Here is a 20,984-nt window from a genome sequence, read left to right on the forward strand (position 1 = left end):
CTGACTGTTAAATAAAATAATTTTGTTCATTTGGTTCCTCTGGTTTCATCCATGGGTGGGACATCCAACCTGTGTGTACCCTGGCCAGTATTTAGGATAGGTTAGGTAGAATGTATTATTTTAGAGGAAAATGTGTTTGCAGCAGGAAAGTACAACAACATAAGACATTGTTACACAGATACAATAAAATAAACAAAGATACAACAACTGACAACAAGTGTTATCATATATGCACACGCTCAAGATTAGTACAAAGAAGAATTACTTTTAACAGTTCACAAACTAATAATGTAGAATTTAGCATTTAGCGGCATCCCTACAAGTAACATAATTCAAAATACTTGAAGCTCCACAAATAAGAGTTCTTAAATCTGTAGCTCCTTAGTTATAAATGTATGTGCGGATTATCTCCAGGTTCACTCTTATTTTTATCTTGCTTGTTATCTAGATTCTTGCATACATCTGACTTAAGTATTAAGTATTTATTTTCACATCATTTATTGTTTTGGGAACTACATGCAAGCTTTTTGGGAACATCTGTGTTTAAGGAGAACATGCTGTGGTGAACCCCAGATTTTTAACATGCAAACAAAGTCCATAGTCTCTAGTCTCTCCAATTATGACAACACTCTGCTTGCCCGAACAAATAGAACTGTCCAGGAAAATTATGCTCACTGGTGTGTGATCATTCAGCCAGTTTTCTGTAATGCAGATGAGGCACACACTCTCTCTGTATAGTTCTTTAGTGGTGTATGTAGAATGAATCATCCCAGATCAGTCTTTAGTGCCTTAGTGAACACAGTTAAAAAGATCCATAAAGCAGTCAAGCTTTCCTTTATTGCAATGTTGTCCTTGGTTGAGGAACCAGAGACAATAAGAATTAAGAGATGTTGTTAAACACAAAAATATGTCAAGTGTTATCTTCATATACTATATGGTTTGTTACCTCCAGTAAAAACATCAAGCCAGTTCAGAAGTGTTTGTGCTTTGAATGTTGTACAGAAATATAGTAAATCTAAACATTTTAAAATGTTTATTATCTTCTTAGCCAAAACAGCATTGGCAAACAACAACCTTTGCTGCAGTCGTCACTCTAATTTTCTGTGGAGACATGTTTAATGATCAAGGAAAATATGCTAAGTAAAGTGTTATAGTCCATGTTTACAGCTGGAAAGTAGTTGCACACCTTTTTGTGTCTGCCCTGTGTGTGTTTCATACTGCTGGGACCCCCTTTTTTTTTTTTTTTTTTATAAAATACAGTATTAAACTCTACATTGACTATACAATGTACTTGTGTAAAAGGATTTTTTTTTTTTGCGTTTCACTGGGTGGCCACTATAAAAGACCATTCTAAAACAATAAATGTCTGATTACTTCTCCTTGTTTGTATGTTGTTGCTCTGATCCACAGGGAATGCAATAAAAGACAGCAGGTGGTGGGGGTGTTAAATGACTTTTATGTGGCCACATTTCTGCAACTGTACCAAATCTGGAAAGCTCAACACAAAACCATCTCAGATTCAGGCATCGTGTTGAAAGGTAAGATTTTAATGAAGAATTCCAAGGAAACCTCGCTGATTCTTATCCTTATTTCATTTTTGGCTTGTGGACAGTCATGTTATTCAGGGTTCCTTCTTTTGCCCAATGGTGCAAGGATCATCTGTGATGCCACATAAGGGAAGGTTGAAGGAACTACTTTTTTAACTTTAGACAGTGGGACTTTGAGGATGTTCAAAAACGTGTACTTTGAAGGAAAAGAATTGACAAGCTTGTTGGACTGAATCCGAAATGGGTTCTCGTCATTGGAAGTACCAATGGGGTGAATCACACACTAAGGTTGTGTCAAGGCATAACAGTTGTGCACCTCGCCCATTGACTGAATCTTTTTTTTGTTCAGACAAGCAGAAACTGATTCAATAAAAATTTGTCTAAATATAAGAGGATTAGTCATATTTTATACATAACATATACACAATAATTTTCTTTATTAAAATGTATGTCTTCCCTATTTCTTTAAGTTTATAAATTACAGTGAGTGTTTCGAGTATGGATTATTTTTTTGTACGATGTATGTATTATTTCAATATTAATCAAGAATTTTAAGATTTATTAAACTGACCAAAGCTGTATATCTTAAAAACTATAAATACTATATATACTTCTAAATTTAATATAAACTTCAAAATTTCCCCCTCTAATCTAATTTTAATCGATAAGGTAAATGTATAGGGGCTAACGAGTCTTCCTTATTACTCTTGTGCCTTTTTTAAGAGGAGTATAATATTTGTACCCCTGCTAAGTCAGGTAATACTTGGGGGCATACAATAATTTTTTCATAACTTAAGATCCAATTTTAAAACTATTTAGGCTAAAATATTTTTTTCTGCTGCTAAATGAACTTTTCTTGCAAAATTATTATATTTATAGTCTGAAAACCAAAAGTTGAAATTTGATTCCAGCATATACAAAAAATGAATTTCCTTTCACTCTCCTTTTATTGCATGTCTTCAGTAATCCAACACCTTTTTAGAAACCGAATAAACAAACGTATTCAAGTGCAGCCAGAAAGTACTTAGAGTGGGGAGAAGCCAACATAAATGTGATTATTGTAAAAGCTTATGGCTCTGTTTTTGTGTCTCCTGGTACAGTTTGCTTATTTTGTGAACATTCCCAGTAACTTGATTTTTACTGAGAGTAATTTAAGATGTGTCTCAAAAAGAAAAGAATTTTGGTCATTTCAAACTAGATTTTAAATTCTTATTCAAAATACAACTTAAGTTAACTTGTAGATAATTTTTTTTGTGTGTATATCGCTGTGTATTCCAGAGGTGGAATCATTTGCCAAGAAGAATCCAAAACAGCTACTGCGACGACTTGAGAGCTATCTAAGTGAGCAGAAATCTGGAGCATCGGCCCTGGACGTGACATCTCAAAGTCCCTCTCCAAACTTAAGAGTCGGGGATCCTTGGCTCAGTTCATCTTCTAGTAGCAAAGATTTAAAATTTATTGGTGTCTGTGAGCTACCCCCTGAGATGGAAGGTGAGGCAAGACTCATCTGATCTCGCTTCACCTCTTGACATTTTGGATTTCAGGGACAAACATTTTGTTATAAACTTTTCATTGCAAAGGCATGGCAGTTACTAGTAACAGAAACCTCTCCAATCCGCCATTCTGATTATTTTGTTACCAATTTTAGTCCAAGACAACAAACCATTGTCTTTAGCTCAGTCAAACCAGCATTAATGTATGCTTATGGTGATCAGCTATTTGTGTTTTAATGGTATCTTGTCTACAAACCACCAGAAGTTCTATTTGACCTGCATTGACAGGCATTGCAGAATATAATATTTATAATATAAAATACTATTAGCTTTTTCTTTTTTTACATTGTTATACCAATCATTCTAGCCAAAGCTGTTGAGATCATATTAATGTAAATATTAATATTCTGTGAGAAAACGAAATCTTCTTAAGAGATACTTTGTTATGAATCAGGATTCTCCTTAATTTTAGTAATGTGAAGGAAAAACGTCTTGAATGCAAACGCACTTTTGTTAAATCAGCTTAAGGAATGTTTTTTAATAGTCCTATGTTAGAACCACAAACACTTTATGAAAGTGTTATTTGCTTTTTCCAGCTTGGATATCTTTAGTAAATGCGCTATGTATTTGTGTAATAAGATGTTTGTTCTCAGTACTTTTAGATGAAGAAACATATGTAAGTTTTATATCTCAATTTTTGTTGTTGAGTTGCATGATCACTGTGATGGATGCAATGTAGTTTTTTTCTAGCTTGCTAACCCTTTAGTTATAGGGCTGCACAGTGAATTGTGCAAAATTAGTAAACTGTGAAACTAACTCAAAATTAAGCAGTGGGATAACTCTCTTAATTTATAAAATAAAAAAATTGGTAAAGCTTAAATTTGAAGCTGCAGATGGTAAATTATTACTTCAGTAAGGGAAAATGCACGAAGACAATAAGTCCACCTGTACTGGTTTGTATTTAGAACTGGTTACATAAAGCATGGCATTGACTCTTATATTGTCAAATCTTTGTTTTTCAAAAGGACGTACTGTAGTCTTCAGTGAAGAGAAGGAGGAGGAAAACTGCCTTTAAATATATTGAGTTGTCACTAAATGAACGAAGATATAAACACCTCCATACATAAAGGCACCCATGTAATAAATGTATTGAGAATTACTCAGGGCTTACTCTTGTACAGTGAATCAGACAACCAGAGAAAAACTCAGTAAGATCAAGGAGAAGTAAAATGCTGACATCATACCTTTTTTCAGCCAAGTGTGAGAGACTTTTCGCTACAGTGTTGAAGAAAAAAGTCTCTGTGTCTGTTTAGTTTTTTATTTTCCAATTTCTAATAGTGTTTCTTAATTATGTATATCTCAGTTCTTACTCTACTTGCCTTTTAATAATAAAAAAAAATCAGGAATAAAAATTAATGACAATCACATAAGCCAAATTTTAAACACAAGTTAGCAAAACAACAATACAAACTAAAATAGTGAACACCACAATGGTCAAAAAGTGAAGTACATTTTGAAGAAACCCATAGAGGATTAAATGTAGTACACCATTAATTGTGTATTTAGTGAGCGCCTTAATGCAAAATTCACTGTCTGTTGGGGAAAACCATGAACCTTTAGATTTAGTAACTTACAGCACCTTCATTGGAGCAGTTCCTAAATCAAACATTACCTGTAACTGTACATTCCTACAAATTCCTTGAAGCTACTCCTGTTTATAGAACAAACTGCTTTACCTCATTGAAATGTTTAGGTTGCCTCCCATAAAGTATTTACTTCATGTCAAGGTACAGGACATCAGCTAGGTTAAGGTCAGAATTTAAACTTTGAAATGTAAACTTTCTTCTTCAGCTGGTGGGTATCATTTTCTTGCCACACAGCCAACATTTTTGAAAGTTCAGTTCATAAACATTCATGTATACAAGCTGTTGGTGCAATACAAAAGTTATCATTCCCTTAATGACAGAAAGGCTATTCTGAATCTTGAAGCTACAAGGTAGTCTACAAATCAGTGTACTCCCAACTTCTGACCTTCATAGTTTGGATGAGATACTTTCATTGGGATATATTTTTATTATGCAAAAAGTAATGTTTCTGATTTATGCCACAAATCCTTCTAACGGTCATCTGGATCATTTAGGTGCTAACCACTGTGCTACTCCTTAAGAACAGAACTAATTCAAGACATTTTTCATTAATGTAACATAATTTAGAGTGAAATGGTGATGAGAATTTAGTTGAGATCTGAGTATTAATAATAATTGTATAAATTAAAAAAAAATCCCCTTTGAATGATCTATCCAGCAGTAATTACTGCTTTGCTCCTGTTGCTGCTAGGGTAGGCTTCACCTCTTTGTGATGATGGCGATGAGAAAGTGGATTTAAGAAGTTAAAAGGGTACTAGCTAAAGATGCACACTCGCCAAAAATACTTAAGAATGTGTCTCACAGATGTATCTTAATGACAATAATGCAGAATATCACTGAAGGAAAAATAATAATAACAATAATAAGTTTGAGAGAGAAGCAGAATGCTGCTCTTATGGACTGACTGCCTGTGTGATCTTGAAGACAGATGTCCCATTTGTACAGGCTTTGCTGTCTGAGCCACGTGCCAATGTCTGCCTGTTACACCTTCTTGATTTAATTCTAACTGAACCTTCAGTGCTATCAAATATTTATTATTGTTGACCGTTTTTTGTTTTTTTTTTTGTATCTAACTTTTGTAACATTGTGTACAAAAACCCTCCAGTATGGGTAAAACCTAACGTACTACTTCTATGTGTGGGGTATTACAGTACTTTTGTATGAAGTGCAGGCTCCCACTTTTGTCACATTAAACAGCTATCTAGCAATACTTAAAATGCTTTGAAAACGGTAACCAGAATATGAATCCATTCACAGCCTTCCCTTCTTTGTTTTGGCGCTCTCACTTTTTAACACTTTTGCTGTGCTAAACTTCCTTTTAATAAATGTAAACTGTCATCACAAAAATTTCATTAGGGTGGTCAGCCTATTGCGCTCCTGACTGCCGAACAGCACAGCTAGAAAAACCAAACCCCTATGTCAACGAAAAGGTATAATTAAAACTTCTATATATCAAGTTCACATTTTTAAATGACATTAAAGTGTGCAAAATGGTAGTTCTTTCTTAGAGAGTTCTAGTGTCATGGTAGCTTAGGTACTAAAGAAATCAAGCATCCTGGTCACCTGCTGCTGAAGACCAAATCTCTTTGTAAAAAGAACAGATTGCAGAACAGCAGATAGAGGTTTTGTCTTGGCTACACCTCCACAGGGGGCTTCTTTTTAAGAGGGAGCAGTTAGGGGTCCAAATGTAAAATTAGCCGCTGCTGGTTTCAGAGAATTACTTTAAACTTTGCTTATAAAGACCCTTGAATTGTGTTCAGTGGGTTTATTGTAGTGTCTGTTAGTACAAATTAGCTTGGAATCAATCCTCCAGCATTTACCTTCAGGGCATGCATTATTGGGTTGGGTTGTTGTTTTTTTGTCGTCTTCTTCTTTTCATTGTTCTTCAAACATAAATTTTATTTTTTTTCCTCTGTCCAGATTCCTTTTTTGTAAATAAGTAGCTATATGCTTATAATGAGTGGCTAATGCACTCCCCAAGTTGATGGAAGGACTGGTGAATATCTCATTGATAGCTTCACTGATCTGTGTACCACTTTCAACAAATAATGTTAAAATAAACATTTTTTTATTCACACATTGCTGAATCTGTGGATTTCTGTGCTGTATCTGGTATCCCTGCTGAACTGTCCTCCCAAACTAATTAATGTTATGATTTTAGTAACTTACTGCTTGTTTTAGCGTTTACATTATTTTTAAGCAAGGACGTTCTACGTGAAAAGTCACCTTTATATTTGGACTCTTTAATATTTTCAGCCGTGAAGAAAGTTTAAGCAAACAAAGCCGACCTTGTCCCAACATAAAACTGATTAAAGCATGACTTTCCGACCCCATATAAAGGTTTCCATTTGAGACATTTTTCTAAGTTTAATAAATAATGGAAAAGTCAGTAACACATTTTTTTTTTCCTTGTGCTTGCTCTTGGAAAGTAAGAAGTTGCTGAGCTTCCAACGGTGATCAGATGAGCCAAGCATTACAAACAAACTGATGTCAGGGGACACGGTGGCTCTGTCTGGTTTTGGTTTATGTATGTAGTTCTGAGTCCCAGCTTTTGTCACCACAGCAGAAGATGTTAAAATATTGTCATTTTGAAAACACTTAAAAGGCCTGAAAAATGACTGATGCATTGGCTCATTTAAAAATACAAAACCATCTTCCCCATTTCTGCTCCTGCTTCGTCCAATGCGGGGTCATGGAGGGTAGGAGCTCATCTCAGCAGGGATTAATCTTACAGGAGCTCCGTTCATTTGAAGTGTTGCTTTCTAGTTTGTAGCTTTACTTTATTTGTTAATAATATTTAAGGGGCAATAACATTCATTTGTGGCCTCTGTGTTCATCTTTAATGTTTATTATTTGAATAATAATAATAGAATAGAATCTTTAAAGTAAATTTGATTGGGATCATGTTAATGTGTGGCCCTTGTGGCTGAAGACTTTTGGTCCAATCTAGTTCACAATCATTGTGTCATTTCAGCACTGATTGCTCTCATTACTATAACTTTAAATGCTTAACTCTTTCTTGTAGTATTTCTGTTAATGTTTTCTGTGTATTTTGCCCCCTTAATTGTATCTTAATAATGACAATTTACAAAGAGCAGAACAGACAGCCAGACAGACACTGGACACCGAAAGGCTTCAGCTTCTTCTTCTTCTGTCAGCCCCACTAACATGTTCATTAGGAAAAAATGGATTATATACCTGGAACACCTGGAAAAACGTGGTGATCATGATGGACAACTTAAAGACCAAGTTAATAAAATCACTACATTATTCCCATGTGCAGTCATATGAAAAACTAAGTTTTGTGCCTCCCCTGAAATTAAAATTTGTTGACATATCAAAATCAGATCTTCGTTTAAACTGTATTATCAGATAAAGGTGACATAATTAAATTATAATATATACGTTTTGAATGCAAAATTAACAGTTATGCCATTTCCATCTCTAGAAAAAGCAAGTCCGTCCTTGGCTCTAAGAGCTGGTGGTATTGCCCTCTCACGTAGACATTTCCTATAACTGTCTAGCAGACTCACACATTGACTCCTCAATACAGAATTCTTTTCGCTTTGTGAATTTCAAGGGGTGTCTCTGCACGTTCTGTTTCAAATCCAACCACTGCATCTCCATTGGAATCAAATCCAGGCTTTAACTTGGTCATTCCAGAACCCTTTTTTGTTGTTTCTTTTCAGTTATTCCTTGATGGATTAACCAGTATCTTTAGGGTCATTGTCCTGTTACAAGGTCCACTTTCAGTTGAGCTTCAGTTTTCTGGTAGATGGTCTCCCATCATCAAACGCCCTGTGGTACAATGAAGAATTTGTAGTGGACTCTATGTTGGTGAGCTGCCAAGACCCTGATGCAGCAAAATATCCCCAACCATCACATTTCCACCACTATGATTTCCATCTGGTATCTGGTTCTTCTGGACAAATGCTGTCTTTGGTTGTCATCAAACGTGCCTTCTGGTACTATGACCAAATAACTCTATCTTTGCCTGACCTGTCTAAAACACATTGTCCCAGGTGTCCTTGTCTTTGCCTAGGTGTTTATGGGAAAACGTGTCTCACCTCACCCTGATGTTCCGTCTGGACAACAAAGGTTTCCAATCTCATTTGTGTAGCTGCTTTCTAATGGCAGACTCCTGCCTGCCCTTTAACATCAACAGTGGTAACAGCTTCCTGTTGGTCATGTGATGAAGTTCTGGGGTCCTTGTTTCAGCATCTTGCATTCTGCTGTCAAATGATCTTGCTGGGGCAGGCTGGCCTGGACAAGTTGACAATTATTTGAAATCTGCTCCACTTGTAGATGACCGTTCCTGAAAGTGGAATGGCTTGTTTCCAATTATTTGGAGATGTTTTAATTCAACCCCAGTCAAATAGGAATCTATAACCTAACTTCTGAAGGCCTCAGAAAGAAAACACTCTTCAAAAACAGGATATCCAAAAACAAGGAACCCAAGCTAAATGTCTGAGGTTTATATGAGACAGATTTAGATAAGATCCTTTCTAATCATGTTCTAAACAATTCTATGTGTTTGAGGCAGTGCTCAATGTATGGCTGTGCTTCATTTTTCCATGCGGTAAATTTGTATTTATGGTTACTTAACTTATAAAATGGACTACAAGATGTAAATGATCTTGTCATATCACATGACTGCCCCATCCAGACCTGGTTCTTACTTAAATGCGGCTGCTACCAGTAAAGTCCTTAGTGCCTCATGATCTTGCATTGGAATAAATGGGCGCAGAAAAAAAAGGATGAACGATATTTTCATTATCTAAAGGTACTGTTTAAGTGAAGATCAAATCTTGATTTGTCTACATATGTTAAAAAAGAAACTCCATTTCACATGCCTATAGCATACATAAACGTTTGGTACTTTTTAATAACAATTTACCAAACTTCATTTTGTTTTTTCTACACTGAGCCCAAAACATAGAAACTGTGCAATAACAGCTTGCTCAATCAGACTATGAGTCCAAGTAAAAGCAGATGTTAGTTGGAACAAAAGCCAGCAGCTGCATGGACTGAGTCCGAGAACCAGAGATGCAGGGTAACGTCACAGAGCATTACGTATTCCTTGTCCAAACTCAATTAATCCAACGTGGAGCCACAGAGGGCCAGAGCCTACCTGACAGCACTGAGTGAAACGTCACGCCAGTACAGGACACCCTCGCTCATGGTTAGTCAGTTCAGAGCCAGCAATCGGCCTCATCTGTGACGCCTTTGGGATTTGGTGGCCAGACCGGGCTTTGAGCTGCAAGGTGCTAACTACTTTACTACCATGGTGCCTTATAAATATAAATACGTGTGAAATTTAAAGTCATATAAATTATTGATGAGGAATAAATAAATATGAGATTGAAAAGGACTTTGACTAATAATTATAAAACATCCTTACCCGGTCTGCTGAATACACAAACAGTAATGAGACCAGGGGCCCCATTGGTAAAATATTACGAGTGTGAAAATGTGCAAATTCCAAAAATGAGGAAAATGCGTATACAAAAAAACACCCATCTGATTTAAAAAAAAAATCTAGCATATGCACATTTCTACATAATTTACCCTTTATAAATCACAGTCGTCTTGTAAATGTGGGTTTTGAGCCCACCTCAAACCCGGCCAAGTTCTACTCTTAATCAACCATATATGGTCAATGCTAATTAACCTCATACATATGCAATCTCGATGCTGCAGACCTTCATTGGCTAGTAGAGCAGCCTCCTCCATGACACATCCGGTAGTGTGAGATAAAAGTTCTTCTCTAAATTCAAGAACTTTTATTTCGTGTCAACAACAAACGCAAATGCATTGGATAGTAACATGTTACTGCTGCTGTAAAGGCGTGAGCTTCAGTCACAACATGCCTGAAACGAAAAGAAGCAAAAAAGAAAGTCTGAGGTCTGGCACTAAGCAAATCGCTAGTCACCGGCAGTGTGTGTGACGGGAGAAGGAAAAACACATTTATGATCTCTGATTTCATTCTATGAGTGATATCTGTAATTGGAGATGCTTGTTTATACAGCAGTATGACGGAGCAGTCCTCAGTCTCATCTTGGCACCACAGATGACTTGGCATGTTAATGGTATGTCACTACTTACAGTTAACAAAAACCGCTTCATTCTCGCCTGGTGCCCTTACTGCAATATGAATGCATTAAAGTGATCCAATTACCGTACGTTAGAAGAACCACACACTTCTGCAAAGTATCTTTTTATGTCATAACATGTTATGTTATATGTATGTGTACCCACACCACACGAGAACTGGATGTTGCACTTTGTCAGGCAGTTAACTGATTCCAGCACGGTGGGAATGATGGAGTCAAGCTTGGCCGAGATATTTCCGATCTGTTGACCAGTTCTCTGAGAAGTGACAAGAAATAGCCGATATAAACTGAAGAAAAAACAAAAAGTTCTTCAGTGCAAATATGCAGCATTGGTCCTCTTGAAATGGAATTCAAATTGAGTATGCCTGTCATATTCATTACATTTGAGCTTTAATTTGTTTGTCATGTTAACGCACATTCTAATAGTGGCTCAGCGATATGAATTATTATACATATGAGTTGTCGTTTAACTTGTCTGACCGCATTTCCCTATTTGATCAAGCATGTCGTCATTTCCAGTTTTGCCTGAAATGTTGTGTGTAATTGGATGGATCTCAGTTGCTGTAAATATACACAAACTTTATCATGAAGTTTTCTCATATAAATCCCAATGTTTGTGTAGAAAGCTGTGCACACGCATTTCAAGCCTCTTTTTGTTTGTACACAAGATTTATAAATGTGACCCCAGGTTATGTAGCTTGCAGAAATTCTCAGATGATTCCGCGGTTATGGAATGTATTGAAAAAGGGGATGAGCTACAGTAGAGGAGTCAGGTGGAAAAGTTTGTTTTCTGGTGCAAAGGAAATTGTCTGCAACTAAATATCAGCAGAACCAAGGAACTGTATTGACTCACCGCAGCAAACAGCCACAAAGTCTGGTCACTGTTCAGTGAGAATGTAGAGGTGGTCCACTCCTACAAGTACTTGGGGTCCACATTAATGACAGGCTGGACTTGTCTCAACACACAGAGGAGCTAATCAAGTAAGGGCACCGCGGGCTCTTTTTCCTTACGAGGCTGCGTTCCTTTAATGTGGCACATCTTCTACAGCTCTGTGATGGCCATGCTGTAGTATGTTGGGCTGATAACATCACTTGAAGAGAGGCCACACTACACACCAGTACTAACATTAAATACAATGAATTATTCACCAGAGGTGTATCAAGCTTTGGACATACTCCTTTACAATGCCTCACTGGAAAGTCAGAGGTTTTGTTATATTTCTTTCATCTTTTGTTGTAGTGTTTTAGAGGATGGTTGTTGTTGTTTGTTATTGCTATTATCTATATATATAATTCACTAAGGGCATGCAAGACACTGAGCGCAAGCAAGACAGAGCCCTGCCCGCCAACTCTAGGACCATGGGATACGCTCGACAGAGCCCTGCCCGCCAACTCTAACCCTCCTACCGCATCATGGGATAAACACGACAGAGCCACGCACACCAACTGTAACCGTCCTCCCGAGTCCAGCGTCACTCTCGAGGAGCGCAACAACTCACCAAACACAGCCTCAGTCGCTTTCATCAGTGCAAAAGTCCACATGCACCTCTGAGCCACGTTGACTTTACACCACACGCAAGACAGAGAGCCACGATCGCCAACTCACAGAGCCCCACCTGCCAACTCTAAGGGCAAGCAAGACAGAGAGCGCATGCAAGACAGAGAGCCACGCCCGCCAACTCTAACTAAGGACAAGCAAGAAAGAGAGCCCCACCCACTAACTCTAAGACCATGGGATACGCACGCATTTACTGTATAAATGGATATAAATAATTGCATGTAAACGATTCGACAAAATCTGTTGTATGTAAACGATACTGTTTAAAACGTTACTGTTTTTTCATCAGAAAACCCGGTTTCCACGTCTACCTGTATTAGCAATTTTACCACTTGCGTCCGCCCTAACTTATCGTGTCGACTGGGCAACACAGTGAATGCGGCGTCTATCTATATATGTCTATGTTTTCCGTAGCCTGCTACAAGAAGGTACTCTCTCGACCATTGGCATTGGTTTCGCTCCTTGCTATTTTCGTTCTACTGCAACGGTGGTTTCCTAAGCCTTTGTTATGCTGAATTCCTTTCTCATCGTTTTCCGTTCCTATTCTTACACCGCCGTATGCTACGGCTTGCTTCGGCTAGTTTTTTATATTTCTTGAGCTTATGTAAAAGTTAAATTTACTCTTGGGATAAGTAAAGTACCTGCCTCTTTATCTATCTATCTATCTATCTATCTATCTATTATATAGTGCCTTTCAGATCTATCTATCTATCTATCTATCTATTTTTGCGGACGGCTGGGAATTATGCCCAACCAGGATGCACCTTTGACACTGGGACCGGGGAAGCAGCCATGCTCCAGGGTTACATCGGGGCCACAGGTATGGGACTTCAGGTCTCAGCCCTGTTGGGCTCTGTGGCCACCACTGGGAGAAGCTGCACAGCTTCTGGGCTGGAATGTAGCCACATGTAGCCTGGAGCACTGGGGAGGGGGGGCTATAAAAGGAGCCTGCAGCCATTATTAACAGAGTTGGGAGGAGGAGGATGACAAGGACAAAGCAGCAGTGGAGCAGAGTGTGTTTTTGGTACTGTGTAGGGCCTGTTGGACATGGGGAAGGCTTGCTCCACGACTGAAGACAAAATTAAAACCTTTTTGTTTATTTTTATATGTTCCTCTGCTGTCAGTCTGTGTCAGGTTGACACCAATATAGTGTCTTTGCAACTCTATCTATCTATCTATCTATCTATCTATCTATCTATCTATCTATCTATCAGCTAGCAGCTCAGGCAAGTCAACTGAAGACTCCAGAACTGCCAGTTTTCAGAATATTCCACGCTTTCAGGAATCAATGCCATCAAACTTTTAGAGAGTAACATACTAGTTTTCTTGAATGTCATCATAAATTCTCTGAATGGCCCATCACATCACGTGTTTTATAGCTGTTATGACAGAGGCCTGCATCGCTTGGTGTCCAGAGATGGACTGCTGACACTCCCATGGTTGTTTTTTATTGAGAAAACTAAACCCAATACCACAGGGAAATGAACGAATGAATGAATGAGGATTCTGATAATCCTCACAAACTAACTGCAGACTATCATTTGGAAGTTTAAAGAATATATTAAACCACTGACGATGAATTCAATTAGAAATATTATTTGTGTTTTCACATTGATGCAAGTCCTCATTCTTCACATGTCCTCCTGGGCCTTTTGCTGGTGATTTGGTCTTTTTCAACATCCCAAAGATGTGTAGGTTTATTTAACACTAAATTGGCCACATAAGAATGCATGAGAGTCCTGTACTTGACTGCTGCCCCATCCAGACCTGGTTCTTACTTAAATGCGGCTGCTACCAGTAAAGTCCTTGGTGCCTTATGATCTTGCATTGGAATAAATGGGCGCCGAAAAAATGGATGAACGATATTTTCATTTTTTGAACCTTAGCCTGGTGTTTCTTGTTAATAGCACTATATAAAATGAAAACTGATTGTTTGTTGTATCCAGTAGATTTAGTAAATGTATATTTTCCCAAAAACACCATGAGCAGCACTTTGCAAAACAATGATCGACTGATAAATAATAAAGTAGTCCTTTTATCTTTTTACTGGCAGTAAGATTAAGCACTGCATGTTTTAAATGAGGAGCACAGGAGTCCTGGGTTGCAGTAAAATTCTGGCAGCCTACCTTGAGTGGTCCCCCGCTGTAAGTACCCTTATTGTGACTAGTTCAGGTGTTGAACCGCTGTGCTCTCAATCAGCTTTAATTATTCATTTGTTTTCTGAGTTGCTCTTAATATGTTGGTTCCATACTCTTTTAAATGTGCCTTTCATATCGGTGTATAAAGTATCCTTATCTTTCAGAACACTTTGTGGTGGTGGTCACACTGAATTAAATATGAAATCCAATTTGGCAGAAATAAGCAAAGTGTGCATTATAAAAGATTGAATGTTTTAATTTTTCAAAATAAGGTACAGTTAATAAAACCGTTTTTAATAGCAGGCTTTAACTCATCCAAGACGAGCAAGCTGCTTTGGAGAAGGGTCACACTTTAGCAATCAGGCCTACTAGCATCACCCATAGAGCTCAGCTGGAATGCAACATGGGGCCATTCACCAGTAAACCAATATGCACTGCCCTCCATGCAACAGAGAGGCCTCATTCCGGTAGTAAAGCTCAGCCCAAAGGCACACTCCAGCCGACAAGCCTTTGTCTGTTCCTAGAGACCCCTGGCTATCCCTGCCATTGAGTGCCAAACAAAAGGCCAGGTCGTAAAAGGTCGTGACAAGTTGTACCATCTGCTAATTGGCCCAGTGGGCTGGCTGCATGTCACACTTCAATTCTGCACTTGCAACCGGTTCACAAAGACAAATTCAATAGTGTGACAAATCGTGCTCTCAGCTTGCTGGACACCATTAAGAATGAAGTTAGGTACAAAGGACATAAGCTCTTGGTTCTCCACTGAATGCCACTTGACTATTTTGTAAATGTTTAATAGAGTGGCAATTGCATATAAATGATAATAATCATACTGAGTCATCCATCCGTCATCTAACATGCTTAATCCATTTTGGGGTTGGGCCTACCTATCCCAGCAGCATTGGGCACATGACAGGAATCAGCCATTCCATCGCATGACATACTCACTCAAACTGGGCCAATTTAGGAGCCACCATTTCACATTGATGTTTCTACCATTAAAAAAAACTTCTGACTGGGAGCAGTGGAGGCATTTGTTGTACTCTTTTGAAAATAAATTGTTACAAACATCAGTCAATTCATCCTTTATTGAACCTCCCTAATCCAGTTCAGGTTATTGTAGACCTTGTGCATGTTAAACACAACCAATTTAACTGTGAAAGAGACCATCAGCAAGTTTCCATCCAGTTTTTTGCGACGTTTTGTTATCGACAAACAGAATATACGTTAAAAAAATGTGCGAAATTTGCTGTCTCCAGCCTGTTTCCATCCAACTGGCTTTTTATCGATAAAATGGTGTGCGTGATGACGTCATCCCCCCCAAAACGAACTGTCGCATAAGTTTTGTTGTATCGTGAAAAAAAATCTGCCCTTGAGCCGTTTCCATACATAATTTTGTGTATGTCGCAAATTATCTACCTTTTGTTTTCCACGTTACACCCCCTCCACTAAACAAAGAAATGGAGAGATTATTCAGACAGTTTTTTGAAATTTGCCAGCTTACTGTTATTTCAGTTTCACAAATAATTGGAATTGTACATAATATCCGAAGACAACAGCAGAATGAAGCAGTTGCTTGTCTGATAGCCCTAGAGCTCGAAGAAAATACCCCAGCGCGACGAAACCCACGGGTATGGGAGAGACGACGGAATAAGACCTTCTGGGAGGAGGTGGTGGGGAGACACTTCACAGAAAACCTCTGGCTGCAACATTTTAGAATGACACGGCCGACGTTTGAGATGTTGTGTGGATTCATCAGTCCTGATGTTGCGCCCATCACAGGTTGCCACCGACCACCGGTTCCAACCCAAAAGCGGATTGCCATCGCCCTTTCCAAGCTGGCAACCTGCGCAGAGTATAGAGTAGTTAGAGAAACTTTCGGGGTTGGTAAAACTACCGTCCATCGATGTGTATATGCTGTGTGCACCGCTATTAAAGAAAAATGAATGCGCCGTTATATCAGACTTCCGACTGTAGCAGAGGCCAATGAAATTGCATACCGCAATTCCTTGGTGCATCTTGTGCCACAGATTTACGGTGCGCTGGATGGCACGCATGTGCCTATTCTTCCCCCGACGGAAGGCTACTGCGATTACATTAATTGCAAAGGGTGGCCATCTATTGTTCTCCAGGCCCTTGTTGATGACAGGTGCATGATACGAGACATTTGCGTTGGCACTCCTGGAAGTGCCCATGATGCAGCTGTGTTTGCAGCATCGGATCTGTACAGGTGAGCCTACCTTTCAACATCCCTTCTCTGTGCGATAACAACTGAATTAGTACTGTAACCTGCTTCCCTTAAGGTTTTTAATTAAAACTGAAATTTGAATTAATACAAAATAATGACATTTAATCAAAAAAAACTAAAGTTAATATTAATGAGAGAATTTCTCATATATGCTAAAACATCTGCCATTTAATAATAAGAAAACAATGTTTAGATAATGAAACACACGGTTTATTAAATATTTTGACTGGCACAGTAAATTACCTTTGCGGTTTTTGTATTATATAGACATCCTGAGAGACACCCCCAGGCTACAGTTGGTGTGGAGGGAGTTCAGGTACCCCTTTTAGTAGCAGGAGACCCAGCCTATCCGTTACTGCATTGACTCATCACAAGAAATAACGAGTCTCTTCATCAGACCATGCGAACTGCTCCGCCATTCTTGTTTTGATTGCACGTGATGAAAATGTATCATGTGACACATTTATTTGCGTTAAAGCTCTTTTTTTTCCCCGACAAAAAGTGTTTCCAATGTAGTTTTTGCAACATCTGAAGTATTGGTATGGAATTTATGCGCTAAAGTTAAACGGAAAAATATTATGTCGACATGTACAACATTTTATCGATAATTAGCATTTCCATCAGCTAAAATTTGAAGCGCTAAATATTTTTTTCGCAAAAACTCATTGGATGGAAACCTGGTTATTGTGAATCAAAGCACACAGTAACTTGTGTTAAATTACTTTCCAAAAGGATTCCGTAATTCAAATCTATTTTGTTAGAATGTATAATTCATAAAGAAACTTAAGATAAAAAGGTACTCTATAGATTAATCGGTTATAAATAATCCTCACAAGATGGCTCAAAGTATATTCAACTGAATTCAAATTTGTTGTTACTTTTTTCACTACAGGGGCTCTGTGGCGCTACAGATTATTCCATCAGAAACAGGCAAAGGTCAGGAAGCAGCCTTGAATAAGATGCCAGTGAATCCCATGGAATACAGCTATACTAGTTCATTCTCACTCATACTGAGGAAATATGTGGTCACCTGAACATCATTGATCTTCTGTAAATACAGGTACCAAATGGCCTGTTTTTTCAGCTTCACCATATTCGCTTACTGTTGGTGTCCACCAATAGGACCTGGGATTGCCACCCTGATGAGATCAGAATCATCCCTCCAAATATAACATAATGGCCGGCTCCTGGAAAAGAGGCGATTGATCCCCGGAGATAAGATGTGAGCTGTAGCCTCACATGAAGCACTACAAGTACCTTGGGTTCTTATTCATGGTGACTGTAACAAGTGATTGTGAGATTGATTAGCTAACTACAGTGACAGCAGATTTCAGATATCATACCAATATGTTGTTGTTGAAGCAGAAGCTAAATATGCAGATGAAGCTGTCGATTTGTGGCTGAAATTGTGTTACTGCTTGGGGCGACTGTGCTTACTGTCCTCGACAGGGTGAAGAGCTCTGCAATACAGGAGAACCTCTCAGTCAGGTCCATAAGTATTTGGAGAGTGACACCATTTTCATAATTTTGCCTCTGTACGCCACCACAATGGATTTTACATAAAACAATCATTATGTGATTAAAGTGTAGCTTTATTTTAAGGGTTTTACCAAAAATATCATATGATTAGTTTAGGAATGACATCTATTTTTCTGCATAGCAACCCCCACCCACACCCTCTTCTGTGGGCTCAAAATTATTTGATTGACAAGCAGGTAAAAGGTCTGGAACTGATTCCAAGTGTGGAATTAGCATTTGGAAGCTGTCACTGTGAACTCTCAATATGAGGTCCAAAAAGATGTCCATGCAAGTAAAAACAGACCATCATTAGACAGAGAAAACAAAACAAACCCATCAGAGAGAGAGTAGAAACACCAGGGGCTTCATGTATAAACGGTGCGTACGCACAAAAATGTTGTGTACGAATGTTTCCATGATGTATAAAATCTAAAGTTGCCGTAAAGCCACGCACATTTCCACGGTAGCTCATACCTTGGCATACGCAAGTTCTGTGCTCGGTTTTGCAGACTGGCGGCACCCAGTGTCAAAGCAGTGCTTTTGTTCCCGAGTGGTTTTCCTTTCTTTTTTAGGTCCACATCCCTGATGTGGCTTTATAAATACACTGAAATTAACCGCATATTGTTTATTAGTGTAATGCATCTGATTGTAATTAACTTGTAACAATATAATGGTCCACAGAATGGTCAAACTATTCAAAATACCATAACTGCTTTAGCGTTGTTACTCTCACTGCACCTTCTTCTTCTTTCAGCTGATCCCGTTAGGGGTTGCCACATCAGATCATCTTTTTCCATATTACTCTCACTGCACCACTCGGAGTATTTATATCACTGTATCTGAGTGTTGAAGCACAGCAGCAGCTGATCAGAAAGAGAATTATTGGTATACAGCATCAAGCATACGCTGCCTCAGCCTCTATTGAACTGCTCTCATACTGCAAACGCTTCAGAGCCTTTCCTGTACGGACCTCGCGGTTCAGAAACAGTTTCACCCCAAGAACTGTAAATGCACTCCATCAGTCCATCGAGTGCTCCTTGTAGAACTGTTTGTACTTATAAGTACAATTAACTTACTGTAAACTTGTGATACAGTTATAATATTGCACAACATGAGCCACTTTATAAAGCGCGTATTTACATATGATGACGATATAATTTTTAAGATGAAATGCAGCAAAATATGTTTATTATATTATACAGATAAAACTTTAACTTCATTTAAATAATCTATATTGTTAATAATTAAACATGTGAGGACACTGTTTCGCAACACTAGCAAGGAGCTGGCGCTCTGTTCACTGTCCAGAGATTGTTCCTGCCTCACGCTGTGTTCTTGCTGGGGTTGGAGCAACACTGGAAGGATAGATGAATAGAATAATTAATTGTGTACTATGAAGATATTTCAATGTTTCTTGAAAAGTTTTGAAGAATCTGCATTCTAAGCTTACAGATGGCTTAACATCTATTACAGAGCTGATTGTGTGGCGATTGGTTACTTGGAGAAAGAAAAGTAAGGACAGGAATTGGAGGTTAGTACGTTTGAAAGACAGTACTGCTGCAATAAATTATTTCATCGAAGGTCGCACACGGCGCAGCAAGCATCTTGCATGAGGCAGGAACAATCTCTGGACAGGGCACCAGCTCGTCACTATCACTGTGCCACTGTGTTCCCATGTTTAATAACATTTTTTATCTCCAATCATCACGAAAATTATATCAAGTATACATCTCAGTATTTTAATTATTCAGAGAGCTGTAATATCACGAATGCAATGGGTTCTGTGTCCTGTCGGAGGAAGAGAAAGCCCATTTAAGAAGCGTGTACTGATTCACACACATAGAGCACATAGAAGATCAAATACAAAACAAAGCATTTAACGTGCTACTTTAGTTGAGATTTGAGAAATTAGTAAATTAAACGATTTAAAGATGAAGTTTATGATGTTCTGCTGTAATGACAAAATAAACTACATGATTAAAGTGGAAATTTCAAAATTAAAGTTGACATTTCGTGCTTTTTTCCCCACTGTGTGCCTATTTTTTTTTCCTCTGTACCTTAATAAGCTTTCATATGACACTCAGACGGTGGGCTACGACTCGCCTTTTCATGCCGACTTTGATATCTGACAACTTCTTTTTTATTTCGGGCACTGTGGGACTTTGTGAACTTGAGCTTTCGAGTTTCTCTGACACTGTATGTCACTTGATCAACTTCCTTTTGTTGTTTATACCACTGTTTAAACCAACAAATAGTACGTTTTTCATTGCCTCCACTTGGTATTTGCTAAAATATCTTCTATTCCCCCTGCGTGCTTTTGTCATTTCCTTTTCACAGAACACTGAGCTTAAACGCTATTCATATTGATTTGCATATTCAAAGAGGCGTAATTCTGGGAGGAGTAATGTGCATTACTTTTCACGCTGACTGGGATTTACAGTATGTAGCGGAAAAATGTGGAAGTTGGCGAATGCACACATTTATGCATCTGGATTTTTTTGTGCATAACACATTTCCGCTTTTGTGCTTACGCCATGTTATAGTGTGAATTCTATGCATGGCATTATGCATGAGGCCCCAGGAGGGGTCAAATCAACCATCTGGCACATTCTTAAAAAGAAAGAATACACTGGTGAGCTCTGCAACACCAGAGGGTCTGGAAAACCACAGAAGACAACTGTGCTGGATGATTGTAGAAGGCAGTCCTTCAACATTTAGCCAAT

General features: G+C 38.4%; 1 protein-coding gene across 1 annotated transcript in view; it reads left to right on the forward strand.

Annotated features, from left to right (window-relative positions):
• The window catches only part of elmod3 (ELMO/CED-12 domain containing 3), a 41,036-nt gene extending 34,271 nt beyond the window's left edge, over nucleotides 1–6,765 (forward strand). Inside the window, exons 12-13 of the mRNA XM_039768603.1 lie at nucleotides 1,411–1,538; nucleotides 2,826–6,765. Of these exons, the coding sequence (XP_039624537.1) occupies nucleotides 1,411–1,538; nucleotides 2,826–3,058 (361 nt within the window). The 3' untranslated portion in view covers nucleotides 3,059–6,765. The remainder of the gene's footprint in view (nucleotides 1–1,410; nucleotides 1,539–2,825) is intronic.
• Nucleotides 6,766–20,984: the final 14,219 nt, after the last annotated feature.

Source organism: Polypterus senegalus, chromosome 11 (assembly GCF_016835505.1).
Source record: "Polypterus senegalus isolate Bchr_013 chromosome 11, ASM1683550v1, whole genome shotgun sequence".
Lineage (NCBI taxonomy): Eukaryota > Metazoa > Chordata > Cladistia > Polypteriformes > Polypteridae > Polypterus > Polypterus senegalus.